Source organism: Nomascus leucogenys, chromosome 6, assembly GCF_006542625.1.
Source record: "Nomascus leucogenys isolate Asia chromosome 6, Asia_NLE_v1, whole genome shotgun sequence".
Lineage (NCBI taxonomy): Eukaryota > Metazoa > Chordata > Mammalia > Primates > Hylobatidae > Nomascus > Nomascus leucogenys.
The window spans coordinates 102,038,296-102,057,464 of NC_044386.1; the positions used below are offsets into that span (position 1 = coordinate 102,038,296).

General features: G+C 40.2%; 1 protein-coding gene across 2 annotated transcripts in view; it reads right to left on the reverse strand.

Annotated features, from left to right (window-relative positions):
• The window catches only part of ADAMTSL3 (ADAMTS like 3), a 388,402-nt gene that overhangs the window by 12,929 nt on the left and 356,304 nt on the right, over positions 1–19,169 (reverse strand). For both annotated transcript variants that reach the window (XM_030814922.1, XM_030814923.1), the window contains exons 24-27: positions 12,353–12,535; positions 10,564–10,680; positions 5,682–5,865; positions 1,490–1,688 (exon numbers count right to left, since the gene is read on the reverse strand). In XM_030814922.1, coding sequence (XP_030670782.1) covers positions 1,490–1,688; positions 5,682–5,865; positions 10,564–10,680; positions 12,353–12,535 — 683 coding nt within the window. The remainder of the gene's footprint in view (positions 1–1,489; positions 1,689–5,681; positions 5,866–10,563; positions 10,681–12,352; positions 12,536–19,169) is intronic.

Consider the following 19,169-nt stretch of genomic DNA (forward strand, 5'->3'; position numbering starts at 1 on the left):
GCTTTTGTTGTTATATCTAAGAAGCCATTTCCTAATCCAAGCCATGAAAATTTACACCTATATTTTTTTCCAATAGTTTTATAGATTGAGCTCTTAAATTTAGTTCTCTGATTCATTTTATTTTTTCATATGTGGTGTAAAGGGTCCAACGTCCTTTTTTGGAAGTTGTCCTGCATCACTTGTTTAAAAGACTATTCTTCCCCCATTGAATGGTTTCTCAACCTTATAGAAAATCATTTGATATATATATGGGTTTATCTCTGGACTCAATTCAATTTCATTGATCTATATGTCCATCCTATGTCAGTACCATACTATCTTGATTACTGTAGCTTTTTGGTAAGTTTTGAAATCAGGAAGTCTGAGTCCTGCAACTTTGTTCCCTTTCAAAATTGTTTTGGTTATTCTGTGTCTCTTCTATTTCCACATGAATTTTAAGATCAGACTGTCAATGTCTGCAAAGAAACCAGATGATATTTTGATAGCAATCACATTGAATTTGTAGATAAATTTTGAGAGTATTATGTTACTGGTAATAATAAGTCTTACAGCTTTCCATTTATTTAGATCTTCTTTAGTTTCTTTGAAAAGTATTTTGTAGTTTTTTATCTTCTATTTTTAAAACAATGTTTTCTCCTATGATTAACTGCCTTTAAATGTTAAAGTCAATCTGGTCCGTTTCTGAGCTCTGATTATACACCATAACCTGTGTATCTTCTGCACTAATGCTGTACTATTTTACTTATGACAGTTTTGCATCATGCTGTGACATAGGATGAGGAAAGTCTCTCTATACCTCCAATACTTTTTTAAAATAAAAATTTATGTCTTTATTGTCATATTATCTCCTATGTGAATGCCAGAAGTATCTTTAATTCCACAGAAAAAGTTCTGATGTTAATCGGAATTGTATTACATGCATATATTCATTTAAGGAAATCAACATCTTCGTAGTACTGAGATTTTCCATTCAGGAGTATAATAAGTCTTTTATTTGCGCAACTTTTATGTGTTTCAATAATGTGTTATATTTTTATTTATGGGTTCCTACACATTAAACTTTTTCCTAAGTGTTTTTATTATAACATTATTAAAGGTGGCATTTGGGATGAAGATTCTGAGGCTTTTGTGCAGATACCACTAATGTTCCCCTCCTCATTTTCCTGAAGGCTGCTTTTATTCTTACTGCCCTAAACGGGTCTACCTTGGAGCTTCTGTTAGGGCATCACTGCATTCAAAGAACCCAAACTCGGTTCACTTTTGTACTGGAAGACAGAGATACTATGATTTCTAAATGTTAACCTTGAGGTCAAAGACATACATTCATTTCAGAGACCAGTCAGATTCCTGGCCCCCTGCCCCAAAAGTAGTTTATTGGAAACAAAGTGACTATTATCACTTTATTATTATTAATATCACCTTGTGATTATTATCACACTATCTGTGTGGACAGATAGTGCTGTCCACACACTAGATGTGTTAGCTTTACCTGGTTCCCCGGTTCCCACTGAACACACTGATGACCCAAACATGGTTTTCTTCCCAGAGGCCGGTCTTTAGGGGCACATGCTCTTGGAGACACCACCTGCACAGTTCCATTGGCTTTTGTCCGCTTGCATGTCACTTGCCGACTGTGGTATCCTTCACCACAAGACACGGAGCACTGTGACCACACACTTGTGAACCACCTAGGAACAAAAACTACAGGACTTTAGTAAGGACTGGTATGCCAGACCTTAGAGGGGGCATCTCATCAAGGGAAAATGCTGATCCCAACACCATGGCTGTCTTAGGCTGTCACATGTCTCTACGGGAATGGGAAGCAGCATAGATGACTCCCAGCCTTTTTCTCAGACCTTCTTTAACTCGGGAGCAACAGTGTCATCATGTCGAGATGACTACTTTAGGAATGGGGTACAGCTGTCTTCAGGTTTATGAAGAGCTGTTACTTGTGTGGCCCCAGAGGGTAAAGCTGGGGCAAATTTAAGAGGAAATTTCCAAAAGGTGGAGTTCAATTCACTGAAACTAAAATGAAGAAAATATATTTCCAGCATCTAAGTGTTGTTCACCCTGCAAGATACTTACATGTTAGCTTGTATAATTCTCATGTTATTCCCATTCTTGTAGAAAAGAAACTGATGTCCACTGAATTGAATAACTTAGGTATGACCACATGACTAACTTGCTAGCAGAGCTAGGATTGGATTCTAGATTTATCTGACTCTAAAGTTCATGCTTTAATGATTATAGGAGACTGAACTTGGAGCTGGACACCTTTGAGATATTGAGTGCTTTGTCTGTTGGGACAAAGATGCTGTTGGGAGACTGCAGAGCAGGGGTTTCTAACCTGATGTCCATGGTTATCCAAGGAAACCACATACTTGGATGGAAAAAGAATTCCATCTTCATTGTCACTAAGCTCTAACTGCAATTTAATATTTCCTTCAATTACAGAAATATAGGCCACAAGTACAGTAGCATTAATAATACCTGTGATTTTATTACCAATAGAAATCATAGATATTTATACATTACATTATAACAGGTATCTCAAAATATCATTTATATTCATCACCATATTAAAATTAAAGCACAACTATATCTTGTTATTTTTTGTGTTAATAGAGAAGTAAATCTGGATCAGATCTTGTTTGTTTGTTTTGAGACGGAGTCTCATTCTGTCGCCCAGGCTGGAGTGCAGTGGCGCAATCTTGGCTCATTGCAACCATTGCCTCCCGGGTTCATGCCATTCTCCTGCCTCAGCCTCCCGAGTAGCTGGGACTACAGGTGCCCGCCACCATGGCTGGCTGATTTTTTTTGTATTTTTAGTAGAGATGGGGTTTCACCGTGTTAGCCAAGATGTTCTTGATCTCCTGACCTCATGATCCACCCGCCTCGGCGTCCCAAAGTACTGAGATTACAGGCGTGAGCCACCATGCCCAGCGATATATCAGATCTTTAAAAATATTTCACTAAGTGAACTTCAATATAATTGGTTTCCATTGTAATCAAATGCATTTTATTTTACATATTTAAAAACCTTGTTCTGACACAGTATCCATAGGCTTCTCCAAACCACCAGAGGGAGCCGCGGCACAGAAATGATGAGAAGCCTTGATGTAGAGGGATCTGGGATTAGATGATCTCTATGGTCTCTTCTAGGTAGGAACGTGTGGGACTGTTTATCCTAGGAGTGTGCAAAGGTTTTAGAATATTCGAGAAACAAGACTGCCGACAAATTTCCCAATGTGGATCCTCTCCACGTTTTGAAAATCAAGAAATGCCATAAAACAGCTTTCTCAATCAGGTTACTCCAAGTTACTGAAGCATGAGTTTGCTGCTTTCTGAGGGATGACCTTAACATGAGATCTTCCTTTCGAGAATTACAAAGGGTACTGGAAGACCGATTGGTTAGGGTGCCTGGAATATTGATAGCCCTCCTAAGAACATGTCCCTAAGGAACCTATTTTGCTTTACACTGTGACCCTGCCTCCCACTCTCCTCCAAGGCACTCTTAGAGACTGGATCTAGTGTGGACATCTGCCCAAGGGCAGTGAGCTATATAACATTAAACATTTCTCCAGTTTCTCATCAGTAAAATGTTAGTATCTTCCTCATTGGTTTGTATTCAACAAATGTTTTTTTATTTGTTAATTGTTTTTACTATGGATTTTGGTACTATTTGGTCAACTATCTGCTAGGGTCTGTGTTGTAATCATTCATTCATTGATTTCATAAATATTTATAGGGAGTATATGATGGAGCAGACATTGTGCTAAGTGCTAGGAATAAATTGTTGAGCAGAACACCTGTGGATTTACTCCCCATAGAATTTACAGTCTAGTGGGAGAGCAAGACAGACAATTGTGGTAAGAATTATGAAGAATGATAAGGATGTATAAAAATCATATAGCATAAGGCGTGATTTACTTTGGAGGGCTAAGTTCAGGGATGGTTTCCCTGAACATGTATTGAGGTATATATAGATGAACAGAAATGATTAAGTGAAGAGAGAGGGGACAGTGTCCTAGGCAGAGGGAGAAGCATGCACAAAGCCTCTGAGTCAGGAAACAGAATAGCATATCTAAGGGACAAAACAAAGACCAGCATGGAAGATCAAATAACCAGTGTGGGAGAGACAAGCGATAAAAGAGATAGCCCAAGGCCCAAATATGAAGGGACTTCAATTCTTCCACTCATTTACTCAGTCAGTCAGCAAATATTTACTGAGCACCTACTATTGCTAGGCACTATTTCAAACATGAGATAAAAAGATGTACAAGATAGTCACAATCCCAGTGCTGGAAATTTTGGCCTTTGTCCTAAGATAAATGTGTAAATTGCACATGGCATCATTTACAAAGCAAAAATGTAAAATATATTTTTAGTTGGACACTCAGGATTACAGTTTATTTAAAAATAATTTTTAAAAGTAGATGTGTTTACTGAGAACCTCCCAGGTGACAGGTACTGAGTTAGACACTTTATAATCAATTTTTCATTTAATTTTCAAGATCATCTTGTGAAGTTGATATTTTTATTTGCACAGGTAGAAACCTAATGAAACTAAGAGAACCATCATGATGAATTTGTTTTAAATATCTTTATTCTTAGAGAGTGGACAAAGTACTCCAGGGAGGGAGATAAGAACCAGGAGACTCCTGGAGTAGTCCATGTAAGAAACAACGATGGCTTGGACTTCAGTGGTAACAGTGGAAATGGACAAGAATGGATGGAAGTGAGAGAAAGAGGGGAGTCTAGGATGTAGTCATCAAGATCTGAAATACTGGGGATGGGGTAAGTTTGCTGGAGACCATGAATTTGATTTTGGACATTTAAAAATTACTGATTTGTATTACCTATTGCTTAGAAAGCTTATTAATGGTTTTACCTCCAGGGGTCAAGTCTAGAGAACTGTGTTTTTAACTAGTGCCTCTGGTAATTCTGGCCCAATGAATTATCTCCTAAGTAAACCCAAGAAATTAGTCTCATTTGGCCGGGCACGGTGGCTCACGCCTGTAATCCCAGCACTTTGGGAGGCTGAGGCGGGTGGATCACGAGGTCAGGAGATTGAGACCATCCTGGCTAACATGGTGAAACCCCGTCTCTACTAAAAATACAAAAAAATTAGCAGGGCGTTGTGGCGGGTGCCTATAGTCCCAGCTACTCGGGAGGCTGAGGCAGGAGAGTGACGTGAACCCGGGAGGCGGAGCTTGCAGTGAGCTGAGATCGCGCCACTGCACTCCAGCCTGGGCGACAGAGCGAGACTCCCTCTCAAAAAAAAAAAAAAAAAGAAATTAGTCTCACTAAAGTCTTAAAGAACTGATAGGACTGTGTGTGCAGGAAGCAGGTTTGGGTAGTGATTGAGAGCAGGGGCTCAAAAATCAGACTATCTCAATTTGAATTCTGGTCCTTATAACTGTATGGACAAGTTATAAGGAGTTATGGAGTTTCCCCATCTATGATGGGGACCAGTTGTGGAGTTTCCCCATCTATGAAACAGGAAATTAACGTCTACCTCACAGGCCATTGTGATCCATGTAAAGCACTTAGCAGGATGCCTAGTATACAGTAAGTGATAAAAAAATCTTAGCTATCAAATTATTATGTCCAAATTACTGCACCTTTCAAAACAAACAAAAACTTGGTGTTGATGAGATACGAAGAGTGACTTCACTTACCTCGCTGGGCAGTCCCGGATGTTACAGGGCTGAAACCTAGCCAGTGGCTTCTGGAGGTGATCACACAGGGCCTCACTCACTTCCTGCCCATTGGCCATCACACACTGGGGTCTCTGAATGCGGGCTCCCAAATGACCACAGGTGGCAGAACAATGTGACCAGTTACCAGGCTCCCAAAAAGGCTCTGCAGAAAGAAAACAAAACATCACGACACCCCCAAAAGGGAAATGATGATGAGCTGGAGAGGACATGGCCAAAAACCACCATGAGATGTTTTTTGGTTCTTTAAGTCTGGTTCTTTAAGTAGCATATGGAGAGAAAGCCATCTCATAGTGCAAGGGAGTCCTCTAAATCTTATTTTCCCTCAACTAATGTACTGTAATAACTGGTGAGAATGGTGGCCAGAATGAGGTCCTTGGACCACAGCCTGGAGAGGGACTATCATCGGCCAGCTGGGTCTGCCAGAAAAATCCCAGAGAGAGAGGAGGCACTCTCAGCAGTGGGCTGCCTCCTCAGCGTTCTCTAACCACAGCCAACAGGACAAGAGAGGAGGGCCTCTCTAGGGGATGCCCTAACGGGTTCAATTTCTCAAAAGTGGATCAGGCAGAGAAACGAAAGATGATTTAGCAGGAGGAACAGGGACTAGGGATTAAGCAGTAAGGTTAAAGATGCATTTGAGTTCTTTTCTTATTTTTCCATTAATTCTTAATCTAAACTTCAGATTGATCCTGTTACTGCATAAATAATTTGTCACAGAGACATCTGAAGAGATAAACGTAGGAGTTTCCTTTACAAGAGTAGAGGCTGACCACCTCCAGTAATCCCAGCTTTTTAAAAATTTTAGTCCCTATTCCAAATAGCCTTCCCCTTCCCTGCTGACACTCAGCAAAAGATGAGGTAGGACATGATGATGATGGATTTGTGTGTGATCACAGAAGGTGCCAGATTTTCCTGTAATAATCGCAAGTAATTAATAGCTACCAGCTGTGTCCACAGGCTCCCTCACATAGCAGAGTGATTTCTTTCACTTGTTTTCCAGTTTTTCCTTCTGATTTTTGAAGTTCATTTTAAATTGCACATGGCATCATTTGCAAAGCAAAAATGTAAAATATGTTTTTAGTTGGACACTCAGGAGCACAGTTTATTTAAAAATAATTTTTTCAAAGTAGATATGTTTACTGAGAACCTCCCAGGTGACAGGTACTGAGTTAGACACTTTATAATCAATTTTTCATCTAATTTTCAAGATCATCTTTTGAAGTTGATATTTTTATTTGCAGAGGCAGAAACTGAATGAAACTGAGTAACTTGCCCAAGGTCTGTCATCTGTTAGCTGGGCTGGATCCCAAGTGTGTCTGACTCTATTATGCCACATTTCACAAAGATACCTTGGCAGTTCAAGGCAGGACATGTGCATTTCTTTTAAAATGTGTGTTTTTTTTTATTGAGGTATAACTCATATACAATAAAGTGATTATATCTCAGGTGTGCAGTTTTACAAGGTTTCGCAATTGTAAGCACTTATGTAACCATGATCCAGAGCAAGGGATGGAGTATTTTCATCATCCCCCTCTTGCCTCTTTTCAATCAATTGCTCTCCCCTCCCAGGCAGCAACTCGTCCATTTCAATCAGTATACATTTTACTTATTCTTGGACTTCATATAATATGTATATGTATTCCTGTGTATTTGGTTTCTTTTTTTTTTTTTTTGACACAGAGTCTCACTCTGTCACCCAGGCTGGAGTGCGGTGGCGTGATCTTGGCTCAGTGCTGCCTCTGCCTCCCCAGATTCAAGCGATTCTCCTGCTTCAGCCTCCTGAGAAGCTGGGATTACAGGTGTGCACCACCACGCCCGGCTAATTTTTGTATTTTCAGTAGAGATGGGGTTTCATCATGTTGGCCAGGCTGGTCTCGAACCCCTGACCTCGTGATCCACCTGCTTCAGCCTCCCAAAGTGCTGAGATTACAGCCGTGAGCCACCGCGCCAGGCCTTTGGTTTCTTACCTGTGAGTGAAACTGCTAGGTCGAGGGTAGGTGTGCGCTTAACTTTTTTAGGAGCTGCTAAATAGTCTTCCAAAGTGGTCTAAACATTTTACACACTAAGCAATGCATGGCAGTTTCAGTTGCTTCACACTCTTGCCAAAATTTGGCATTGTCAGTCTTTTTGTTTTTAGCTACTCTACTGGGTATGAAATTGTATGTCACTGAGGTTTTAATTTCCATTTCCCTATATATCATCTTTTGTGAAATGTCTGTTCAAGTCTGTTTCCCACTGTGTGTGTGTGTGTGTGTGTATGTGTGTGTGTGTGGTGGGGGATATTCATTGTTAACTTGTAGGAGTTCTTTATATATTCTAGATATAAGTTCTTCATCAGACATATGTTCTGCCAATATTTTTCCCAGTCTATGGCTTATGTATTCATTATTCTTATTGGTGTCTTTGATGAGGAGATCTTTAAAATTTTGATGCGGTCAGTCCAATTTGATAATTTGTTTTTGTTTCCTACTTAGTACTTTTTGACACAAATGCATTTGAAAAGCAGATCATGCCATATCACTACCATATAAGACTCCTCAATGACCTCCCATGTTTTAGGAGTAAACTCTTGAGTCTTTACCTTGGACCTCAAAGCTCTGAATGATTTGGTCCTCAGCCACTCTCCAACCTCATCTCATATCCCTCTCCCTCTCCCTCAACTGTACCCTAGTCACATGAATCTTATTTCCATTCTGAGGCCACATTAACCTTATTCCAATTTTATGGTCTTTGCTTCTTTCTCATTTTTCTGCACAAATGGTTTCACCTCATCCTTTAGGTCTGGGCTCAAATATAACCTCTTAGAAGGCCCATCCCGACTGTCTTCACTAAAGCGGCTTCCTCCTATCACTGTGTATCTCATAGCCCGTACCACTGAGATATATCTTAAATACTTATTTGTTTACTGGTTTCTTGTGCATCTTTCCCACTGGAATGTCAAGACCATAAACACTACCCTGTTCAACACTAGGACAGGGTATGTGAAATATTAGCCATGCAACCAATATTTGTTAAATTAATAAAGGAGTCTCTTTGAAATGCTAAGCTAAGGATCCTTTGAAGGACTGGGACATTCCACAATGTGTGTGTGTGTGGTTGTATATTTGGGCATGTGCTTGTGTCTGTGCGTGTAGGAGGTGGCAGAACAATGCAGGTAGTCCCAATAAACCAAGAGTTTGACTATTCCAAAGGCTTCACCTTCACCAATAGCTTCAGCCTCACACATATCCTTTTTGTTTTTCATTAATTTATTTTAGGCAGTTCTTCTGATCTTCATGTTCCATGCCACATGCAACACACCATGGTTTCTCTGACTGGAATTTCCTCCTTCCTCTTCCCAGAACAAACATCATGACCTACATGAAAACTCAGTTGACTTCTCTAGAGAGAGGTAGGGCCCCTTCCTCGGTGATACCATTGTACTTTGGTCATCTTTTTATTATGGAACTTGTCACAGTGCTTTACAGTATCTGTTTACGTGACTGCCTCTCTCTTCAGACTGTGAGCTTCTCAAGGAGGAGGTCATCTGCATCCCCAGACCTGGGAAGAGTAAGCACTGGGCAAATATTTGTTGAATGTCCAGTGAATGGATATTTGGGTATACAATAATGTTAGTATTATGTTTAAAAGAGGAGAAGAAATGTATCATACAAATACCATAAGAGAATGATGTCATAAGTAACGTGGTGGATTGCTGATTGGCAGCTCAACACTATTTTCCCCTTCTGTGCTCTCTCTTGCATCTCAGGAGGTGAAAGCCTAGAAACTACATTTCTTAAAATCCCTACTGGTAGAGTTATATTCTGCATGATACATTATGCAAATGAGAGGCACTGCTCAAGATTTAAAAGGTGAAAATGACGTGGCCATTACTATTCCTATATAATAGACAGAGTACAAACATGAGGTTTAAAAGGAGTTTCTTTGTGGCCGGGCACAGTGGCTCGCGCCTGTAATCCTAGCACTTTGAGAGGCCGAGGTGGGCGGATCACAAGGTCAGGAGATCGAGATCATCCTGGCTAACAGGGTGAAACCTCGTCTCCACTAAAAATACAAAAAATTAGCCGGGCGTGGTGGCAGGCGCCTGTAGTCCCAGCTACTTGGGAGGCTGAGGCAGGAGAATGGCATGAACCTGGGAGGCGGAGCTTGCAGTGAGCTGAGGTCACGCCACTGCACTACAGCCTGGGCAGCAGAGCGAGATTCTGTCTCAAAATAAATAAATAAATAAACAAAATAAAATAAAAAACAATTAAAAAAAGAGTTTCTTTGTGTCCTTCTGTGATTTACCCATTTTTGAGCTACAAGGAGCTGAGATGACCAGTAATGGTTTCCTGTGATTCTAGCATTTCTGATTTTCTTAACTCTACCTTGATCCCTTGGCCTTCTGCAGAGTTTTACAAGCTTGTAATACTTAGATTAGGTTCTCCTGATTAAGCACTGATGCATAACAAAGTTGGTGTGTATGGAAAATTATGTCTTGAAAAAACAATGATTAAAAAATCAATTCCAATACTTAAGCAGACTATTAATATCTATTAATATTTACCAAATTGGCAATAGTTTTGAAACTGGAAATCAATATCTATATTATCACAAATAATGGTGCACATTTGAGATATGAGTTCTGTAGGCTTCCTCAGGAGTGGATTTTTCTAAAAAGTGTTTCAATATGGAAAGAATAAGTTGAACCACTAAAGACTGAGGGTCAAGAAAAAGGCTGGCCAAATGCCTAGAAATAATTTTACATATTGCAAAGTGAAAAACACAGATGGTCTTTTAGCTAAATCCTTTTCCTTACACATGCCTCACACACAGCAAATCTGAAAAGGTCAAAATCCCAGACCTTGAGGCAGGGGTTCTCCTGTTGGGTCATTGCTGTTGGTTCTAGTGTTGGTTGCCTGGAGAACGTACTTTTTATGTCCTTGCGGAAATACAATTCTACTCTCTGGCCATCTTCGTTCTGAGAAAAAAAAAAGTAGCACTTTTTACCAATTAGACATTATTTAATTATTGGTCCAGCTTGGGTGTTCTTAAAGACAGCTATTAGAAAATGAGTCCTCTCTAATAATACTGTGCTCCTGGATACTCAAGCTCATGACCACAGGTCTGGGAGGTGTGTGTGAGTATGGATGTGTGGGGTGTTATAGGAGTTTAGAGTTACTCACTGTGCTAGCATGTGGCATCTCTGCATGTTTCCAGGGTTTCTAGCCTAAACTGCAAGATGAAAAAAATGTATTCAACAGAATTCCAAAAGGGACTGGAGGAAGCAGACTGGTTGGATAGAGCTCTGCCTCTCAAGAGGGAATGCTGGGAGCAAGAGAATGGGCAGTGTTCCCTAGGCTTGCATGGTGAGGAGTATGGGCTTTTAGGAAGGTTGTGAAGCTTGCACATAAGAGCAGAGGATGGTGGAGGAATGCCGTGATTTGATCTCTCCATCAAGTTACCAAAGTCATGAGCTGCTTGGCTTGAGGGGATTCCTGAGAGAAGAGGTATGCCAGGTAGGAGTGAGACAAGCATGCAGATTCATGAGTGGAAATGGGCAGAAGAAAGAAACAAGGCTGGGGTTTCTCAGGGTGCATGGATAAATCATTCAAGAACCAGACAGAGTTAGCCTAGCCAATCTGTTGCAACTCTTCCATTCCAAGATTTTGGAAGATCACACAGAGGCTTTTTGGAAAGAGCCACATGGTGGCACACCACTGCCTTTGTCAGTACTAAGAGTCCATGAGGGGTAGCAGGGAGAGCACGAAAAGAGCAGACTACATATTCGGGCACTAGTCCAAACTCTTTATGAGCCCAAGGCTCCTCATAAATATAATGAGATTAAAAAATACCACCCACAACACTGTGCTATCATAAGTATCACAAGAATTAATGCGCATCAAAATGCTGTGTGCATGACAGCTATTCCAACTCCCTGCATTGGTACCCCCTATCTCTTTATATCTCTGGGCTCCTCTAACTGCCCACAAGGGAAGCTATGGAGAAATCTCTTTCATGTTTTCTCCTCTTGGTTTAGCAATGGATTCTATACTCTTATACTAATTTTGCCAACGGTTCAATTTCATTCCTTCATGAAACCATTACTTAACACTAACATCTGGCGGGGCGCGGTGGTTCACGCCTATACCCCCAGCACTTTGGAAGGTCAAGGCAGGCAGATCACGAGGTCAAGAGATTGAGACCATCCTGGCCAACATGGTGAAAACCCATCTCTATTAAAAATACAAAAATTAGGGGGGCATGGTGGTGTGCGCCTATAGTCCCAGCTACTCAGGAGGCTGAGGCAGGAGAATCACTTGAACCCAGGAGGCGAAGGTGGCAGTGAGCCGAGATCGTGCGCGCTCCAGCCTGGTGACAGAGCGAGACTCCGTTTAAAAAAAAAAAAAAAATCACACACACACACACACACACACACAAACACTAACATCTGTGTTAGGTGCTGGGAATACAGGGTGGTAAAATAGGGTGTTAGAATTTAGTGCTTATTTTTAAGCAGGCAGTGGTAACAATGGTTAAAACCATCTGATGTCCATCTTGTTCATTCCTCAACTCCAAAACCAACAAAACTGGGGCCTACCTTGTGCATATTACAGGAGGCACTTAAGGAGCAATAAGAATTTGACACTTACCCAGCAAGTGGAGTACAGATGTTGCCACTGCCTTTCCAAGAGCATTGGTGGCTGTGCAGATGTAGCTTCCTTCATTTTCAAGGGAAACATTCTGCAATAACAGGGATCCATTGAAAAGCAAGGAAACATTGCCACTCAGAGATCCTCCTCTCTTCAACCAAGTTATATTAGGCTGAGGGACACCTTTGGAACAAAAACAAATATGACAAAGGCAATTCCTTTAAGAACAGGGCCACAGAACCACTTGACAAATACCATTCACTGTTTTGACTATAAGTCAGCATATGGGTTTAATCATATATAATAGGAAAAATGGCTATTTCTATTTCTATAGCTACTCTATGGCAGATGGAGGATCCTCTTAAAGCAAAGGGCTTTGGTCTATGGGGCATGTGACTGGTTTACACATATAAGTTATGGAATGGAAACCAAGGAGAGTAGGATTGCTCTGTATTGGGAAGGCAGAGAATTTTGAAGGTGGGTAGGGTAGGGGGAGTGTGGTTGGAAAGAAGGAGTTGGTGAAGCTGGGGGAATGTGGAGGCAGAGACACAGTGAGAAATTCCCAGGGGTAGGTTGTCACAAGGAAGTCTTTGGAAAACATAAATATCTCCTAGAGGTCTTTAAGTTGTTTGCTGTCCATATGCAATTAAACATTCCTCCCTCAGGAAGAATATACAACATCCAGGGAAACAGAGTTCATTAATTCTTTGTAAAAGAGGATAACTTCAAGGAGAAAAAGTAAGTGCTGAGTTTCAATTCTGGGTCAATGCAGTGAAATGCAGGGACTGTAAGCAACATTGCAGGAGCCTAGACACAGAGGGGAACACAAGGAATTTAAAGAATTTATTTCCCCAAGTCTTGAGAAGTCTTAGCATTTTGCTGGGCTTTGGAATTTAAGATTCAGAGGAATAGAGAAATTTCATTTGGTTCTTCTTCTTCTTTTCTTTTTCTTTTTTTTCTTTTTGAGATGGAGGCTCCCTCTGTCACCTACGCTGGAGTGCAGCGGCACAATCTTGGCTCACTGCAACCTCCTGGGCTCAAGTGACCCTCCCTTCCTCAGCCTCCAAGTAGCTGGGACTACAGGTGCAAGCCATCACATGCAGCTAATTTTTGTAAAGACAGGGTTTCACCATGTTCCTCAGGGTAGTCTTGAACACCTGGGCTCAAGCGATCCCCTGCCTCAGCCTCCCACTGCACCTGACCTCATCTGGTTCTTAAGAGCTGGAATAGCTTCAGATGATGCCAAGATTGCTCTAGGCAACTGTTTTGGGGGATGTTTTCTCCTCTTGCAGTGCTCTGGCTAGTGAGAATGGAGAAGACATGGTATGGCTTTCTGACTTAAAAAAAAGATGCCACCACTATTATCATGACATGTGCAACACACCTTACAGTAGGCAAAATGCATGCTCCATGAACATGGTGACACTTGAATTCTCATGGTTATTCCTATTTCCTGGGAGGTAGTCATTGTTAGCTGTATCTCACAATTAAGGAACCTGGTAAGCCTTTTGACTTCAGGTCCAGTTCTGTCCTTTACATCAAGCTGATTATTCAAGTCTCTTAAGGAAGTCATTGTGTGGCTCTGGAGGAAACTGTTGATCTAGAAATGCTTACATTTACTTGTAGAAACCTAAGACTGATATTGGCACTGAAGTATTGCCTGAAAACTCAAGGTGAAAAAAAGACTAAATTTCTATTCAAAGAGGAGGTGGAAATGCATAGGGGGAGCACTATCTTGGCTGGGTTGGGGTGAGGCTTTGTTCTCATTCTCAATAGTTATTAGTTCTGTAGCCTTGGGCAAAGCACTTTAGATTTTAACTGTGTCATCTGTGAAAGGAATCTGAAAGAAGAGTAGGAACTTCATGATGTTCAGATATACTATTTGAAGTTTTTAAAATTGGAGTCTGAGGTGGTTGCCCTTGGGGCTTTTTGTCCTTAATCCTGTGGCTTTGTATGATCCAAGTATGGTAGGCAGAATTCTAAAGACATTGCCCCAAGATTCTCATCCTTTGATTACTCAATCACATGTCAATCTAGGCACTGGTGTGAAGGGAATTTGCAGATACAATTAAGGTTACTAATCAGTTGGCCTTAAAATGGGGAGATATCTGGGTGGGCCCACTGCAATTCTGTAAGTCCTTAAAATCAGAAGAGAAGGGCAGAAGCTATCAGGGACATATGGAGAAAGAGAAAGTAGGAGAGATGAGGCAGAAGAGGAGTTCAGAGAGATTCAAAGTGTGAGAGCAACGTAACCCACCATTGCTAGTTTTAAAGATAAAAGGGCCCTGAGCTGGGGAGTGCAGGTGGCCTCTAAAAGCGCGAGTGGCCTTCAGCTGACAGCTATCAAGAAAATGGGAACTTCAGTTCTAAAATGATAAGGGATTCGGCCAATAACCTGAAGAAGCTTGGAAGCAGATTGATTTCCAGAGCCTCCAGAAAGGAATTGCAGCCATGCCACCACCTTGATCTTGGCCTTAGATACTCTAAGTGTAACACTCAGTTCAGCAATTCTGTGCAAAGATGACCTACACAACATAGGTGATGTAATATATGGGTATTGTTTTAAGCTTCTAAGTTTGTGTTAATTTGTTACAGTAGCAATAGAAAACCAATACACCAAGAGATTTGTTTTAAATTTTGTTATAAAGACTAGGCTAGCCCTAAATAGCTGAAGAAATGCTAATCACATGTGCATATATCTTTTTTAGTATTTTCTTCTACACATATATGCATACAGAAAGTTTAAGCTTTCTGAAAGGTCACAGCTATGAAACGTTGGAGCTGAGATTTATACTAATACAATTTGATTCAGAACCTTTCTTAACCACAATATAGGTAGATGTTATACATCTCTTAATATATTTATTCTTATGCATGTTATAGTTTTTTGTTGTTGCAGTAAACAAGATTTTTAAAAATGTATTTTGTAGTTGTTTATTGCCAACACTTAGGAAAGCTATAAGCATCTGCATATTTATTTTGTTTCTAGTCATCTTACTGAACTTTATTATTTTGAATAGTTTTTCTAATTGATTTTCTTGTTTTTTAAGGTAAATAATTGTATCATTTGCACATAATGACAATTTTCTCTTCCTTTCCAATATGTATACTTCTGATTTCTTTTTCTTGTCTTATTGTATTAGTGTTTCCAGAACAATGCTGAATAATAACCACTATAGCAGGTACGTTAGACTGAATATTTGTGTCCCTCCCCACCACATCTTGATCTTGGACCTCTTTCAACATGAAAAGTTTAATCTTGGACTTCCCATCCTCCAGAACTGTAAGAAATAAATTTTCTGTTGTTTATAAGCCACTCAGTCTATAGCATTTTTCTTATAGCAGCCCCAGTGGTCTAAGACAGCAGGCATATTTGTCTTGTTTCCAACTTTAATGGGAATATTACTAATGTTTCTTTCTTAAGCATGATGCTTTTTTTGGTATATACATTTTCTTCTATTTCTAGCCTACAAGAAAATTTCTCAGTCTTTGAGTTTAACATTTAATTTGCTTATTTTACAGTAAATCATTTAAGACTATTAATTTTATTCTGAGTACAGCTTTGGCTACGTATCTTATGTTTTGAAATGCAATACAACTATTGCCATTATTTCATTCACTTGAAAAGTGTTTATGGAGTGCCTACTCTATGTAAGACTCTGTGGCAATGCTAAGGATATAATGGTGAACTAAGTTCCTCATGTACCTTAATCTAGAGTAGGCCCATGCATCAAAAAAGCCAACTGCAATACAAAGAGATAAGAGTCTGCAATAAAGGTAAACTACTGGATGCCACTGGAGCACAGAAGCTGTACCTCATGTAGACTGGAGAGAAAGATAGGGAAGATACCTGCAAGGAGGAACATAGAGTGCAGATGTGGGAAAGCATGGGAACAGGAGCAAGAGCCAGACTTTTCATGGTATAGTGCCTTGTTTTTTGATTGAATGTATTACCTGGATCACCTATCCCCAACTTTGAAAAAGTTAATAATAGAGCTCAGAAACATCTTTGATTTAACTTCTTGTTAAATTTTCTCTTGGGGTCCCTTTTAGCTCTAAGATATGAGTGAGATCAATTCATTCATTCATCCATCTATTCTTTCATATATTATTTAATTCACTCTCATTATTCATTCTCTATGACCAGAATTCTTTTATAGCATTATTACTGCATTAATCTCAGTTCTCCACAGTAGATCATGAGTATAGGCCTGGTAAAGATTAGATGTGTGAATGTTTGCTGAATGCATAAATGAATAAACTAGGGAATGCATTTACTAGAAGAAAACCATATTCTATCCCAAAGATACATCAGCGTGACTTTTTTGGTTATTCATGCCAATGCTCTCTTCCAAGTAGCAAAGACAATAAAGCGCTGACTGTATAGTAAAATCCTCATGAACTCAGACACTATTATTTTGGAATCTATGGTAATTTAGAGAAGGGTTATACTAGCTAGGAAGAGAAAAAATCTCCTTACATATTTGAGGGCAAAAGTGCCAATCACTTCAGAAATTCCTTCAAATACTTCACCAGCCTGCACAACATATATACAATTGTTATGTGAGTATAAATCGATATTTATAAATTAAAGTGGCTTCCTTTAAGACCCTAAGTAATTCTTGCTTAAATGACTGAACATTTATAAAAGCAATTCATAGACTTGAAAACATTTTATAATTCAGGGATGTTTATTAATTCAGACTTGCCTCTTACAATTGTCCAAATTAGTGAGCTTTTCTCAAGACATAAAGCCTCTTACAGTGAAAGACCCTAAACAATTTCAGATACATTGGCTTATTCATTATTCCTTCACGGTAAGAAGCTGGTAAGTGGTGTTGTCAATTCTACATTGAAACAAGGTTTACCAGAGGCCTTCAGCCAGGCTAAACAAGCTGTGTGGAGATCTCCAGGGAGAGCGTTTCTGGCAGAGGCAACAGCAAGTACCTTGGCCCTATGAGACTCACGTGGATCTACAGATATGATTCAGGAGTCGGTGACCTTTTTACCAACTCTAGTTGAAATGTGGCACTTCTATCAATTATGAATGTAAGCCACAGACCAAGGTAGCAGTATCTTTAACTCTCTCACCAATGGAAGTCACAGATATTTTCGTATCACATTACAAGTGTGACCAGATCTCTCAAAATATTTTTTATGCCAACACTACTTCAAAAATATGGTAACTATTGGACCCAATACTAGATGTTGAATTTGATGCATTTGTAATGAAGTACATATATTATTCGATCACACATTTGGTTTATTAATATTCTGACACCTATATTTTTATCATAATTGGTTTTCTTTAAATGCAGTATATTTTATTTTATACCTTTGAAAATATTATTTCAGAAGTAGTACCACAGGCTTCATCAGACTGGTCCAGGATAGATTCCTCCAATTTTGGAGGAAAATTAAAGAGCATGTGGCTGCAGGGATGTGAGCCAGGGAAAGAGCAGTAGGTGACAAGGTCAGAGAAGTGGCAGGTGGGGCTCAGGTCATAGCCTGATAGGTCATTGTAAGGCTTTGGTTTATATTCCAAAGATTTTGAAGAATGGCATGAGCTGACTTGTGTTTCTAAAGGACTGCTCTGACAGCTGTGTTGATTGCAGGCAGCAAGGGCAGAGGCAGGGAGACCAGTGAGGAACCTGTCAAGATAATCCAGCCTAGAGATGATGGTGACTTGGACCAGTGTAGTAACAATGAACGTGGTAAGAGATGGTCATATTCTGGGCCTATTCGGAAGGTAGAGCAGACAAAATTTGATAGGGGTGGGGTAGTGTGAGAGAGAAAAGCAAGTAAAAAATGACTCCAGGATTTGTGGCTCAAGCAAATTAAATTACTGCCTTGTCATTCACTGAGATGAGGGACACTATGAGAGAAGTAAGTTTGGGAGCAGAACTCAGGAGAGCAGTTTTGGACATCTTAGGTTTGAAATAACTATTACATATCCATGGAGAGATGCTGAGCAGGCATGTGGATATGTTAATCTAGAGCTTAGGGGAAAGGTCTGTGCTGAAAATATAAATTTAACAGTTTCCAGTATATAAATGTCATATTTGAATCCTTGTGCATGTATGGGATCAATAGGGAGACAGTATATGTAGAGAAGAGAAAACGTCTGAGGACTGAGGCCTGGGGTAGTTCAACTTAGAGATCAGGGACAAGAGGTAGGACAAAAGAGGCTACAAAGGAACAGATACTATGGTAGGTAGAAAACAAAGTGGTTTCCTCGAAGCAGAGAAGGAGGGAGTAACAATTGTCCAGTGCTATTGTAGTCAAATGAGCAAGTAAGGTAAGGCCTAAGAACTTACCACGGGGCCTGATGTGGTGGCTCACACCTGTAATCTCAGCATTTTGGGAGGCCGAGGTGGGCAGATCACCTGCGGTCAGGAGTTTGAGGCCAGCCTGGGCAACATGGTGAAACCCTGTCTCTACTAAAACTACAAAAAATATTTAGCCTGTAATCCCAGCTTCTCAGGAGGCTGAGGCAGGAGAATTGCTTGAACCCGGGAGGTGGAAGTTGCAGTGACCCAAGATCACACCACTGCACTCCAGTCTGGGCAACCGAGTGAGAATCTGTCTCAAAAAACAAACAAACAAACAAACAAACCTGATCACTGAAGTTAGCAATTCACACTTACATGGTAAGCTGTTGGTGACCTTGACAATAGCTATGAAGGTAATGGTATGGAGAATGTTTGGTTGGAGTGGATTCAAGGGAGAATGAAGAGAAATGAAATTGAAGACAGCAAGTATAAACTACTCTTGAGGCACTTTGCTATAAATGGAAATCAAGAACTGAGGCAATAGC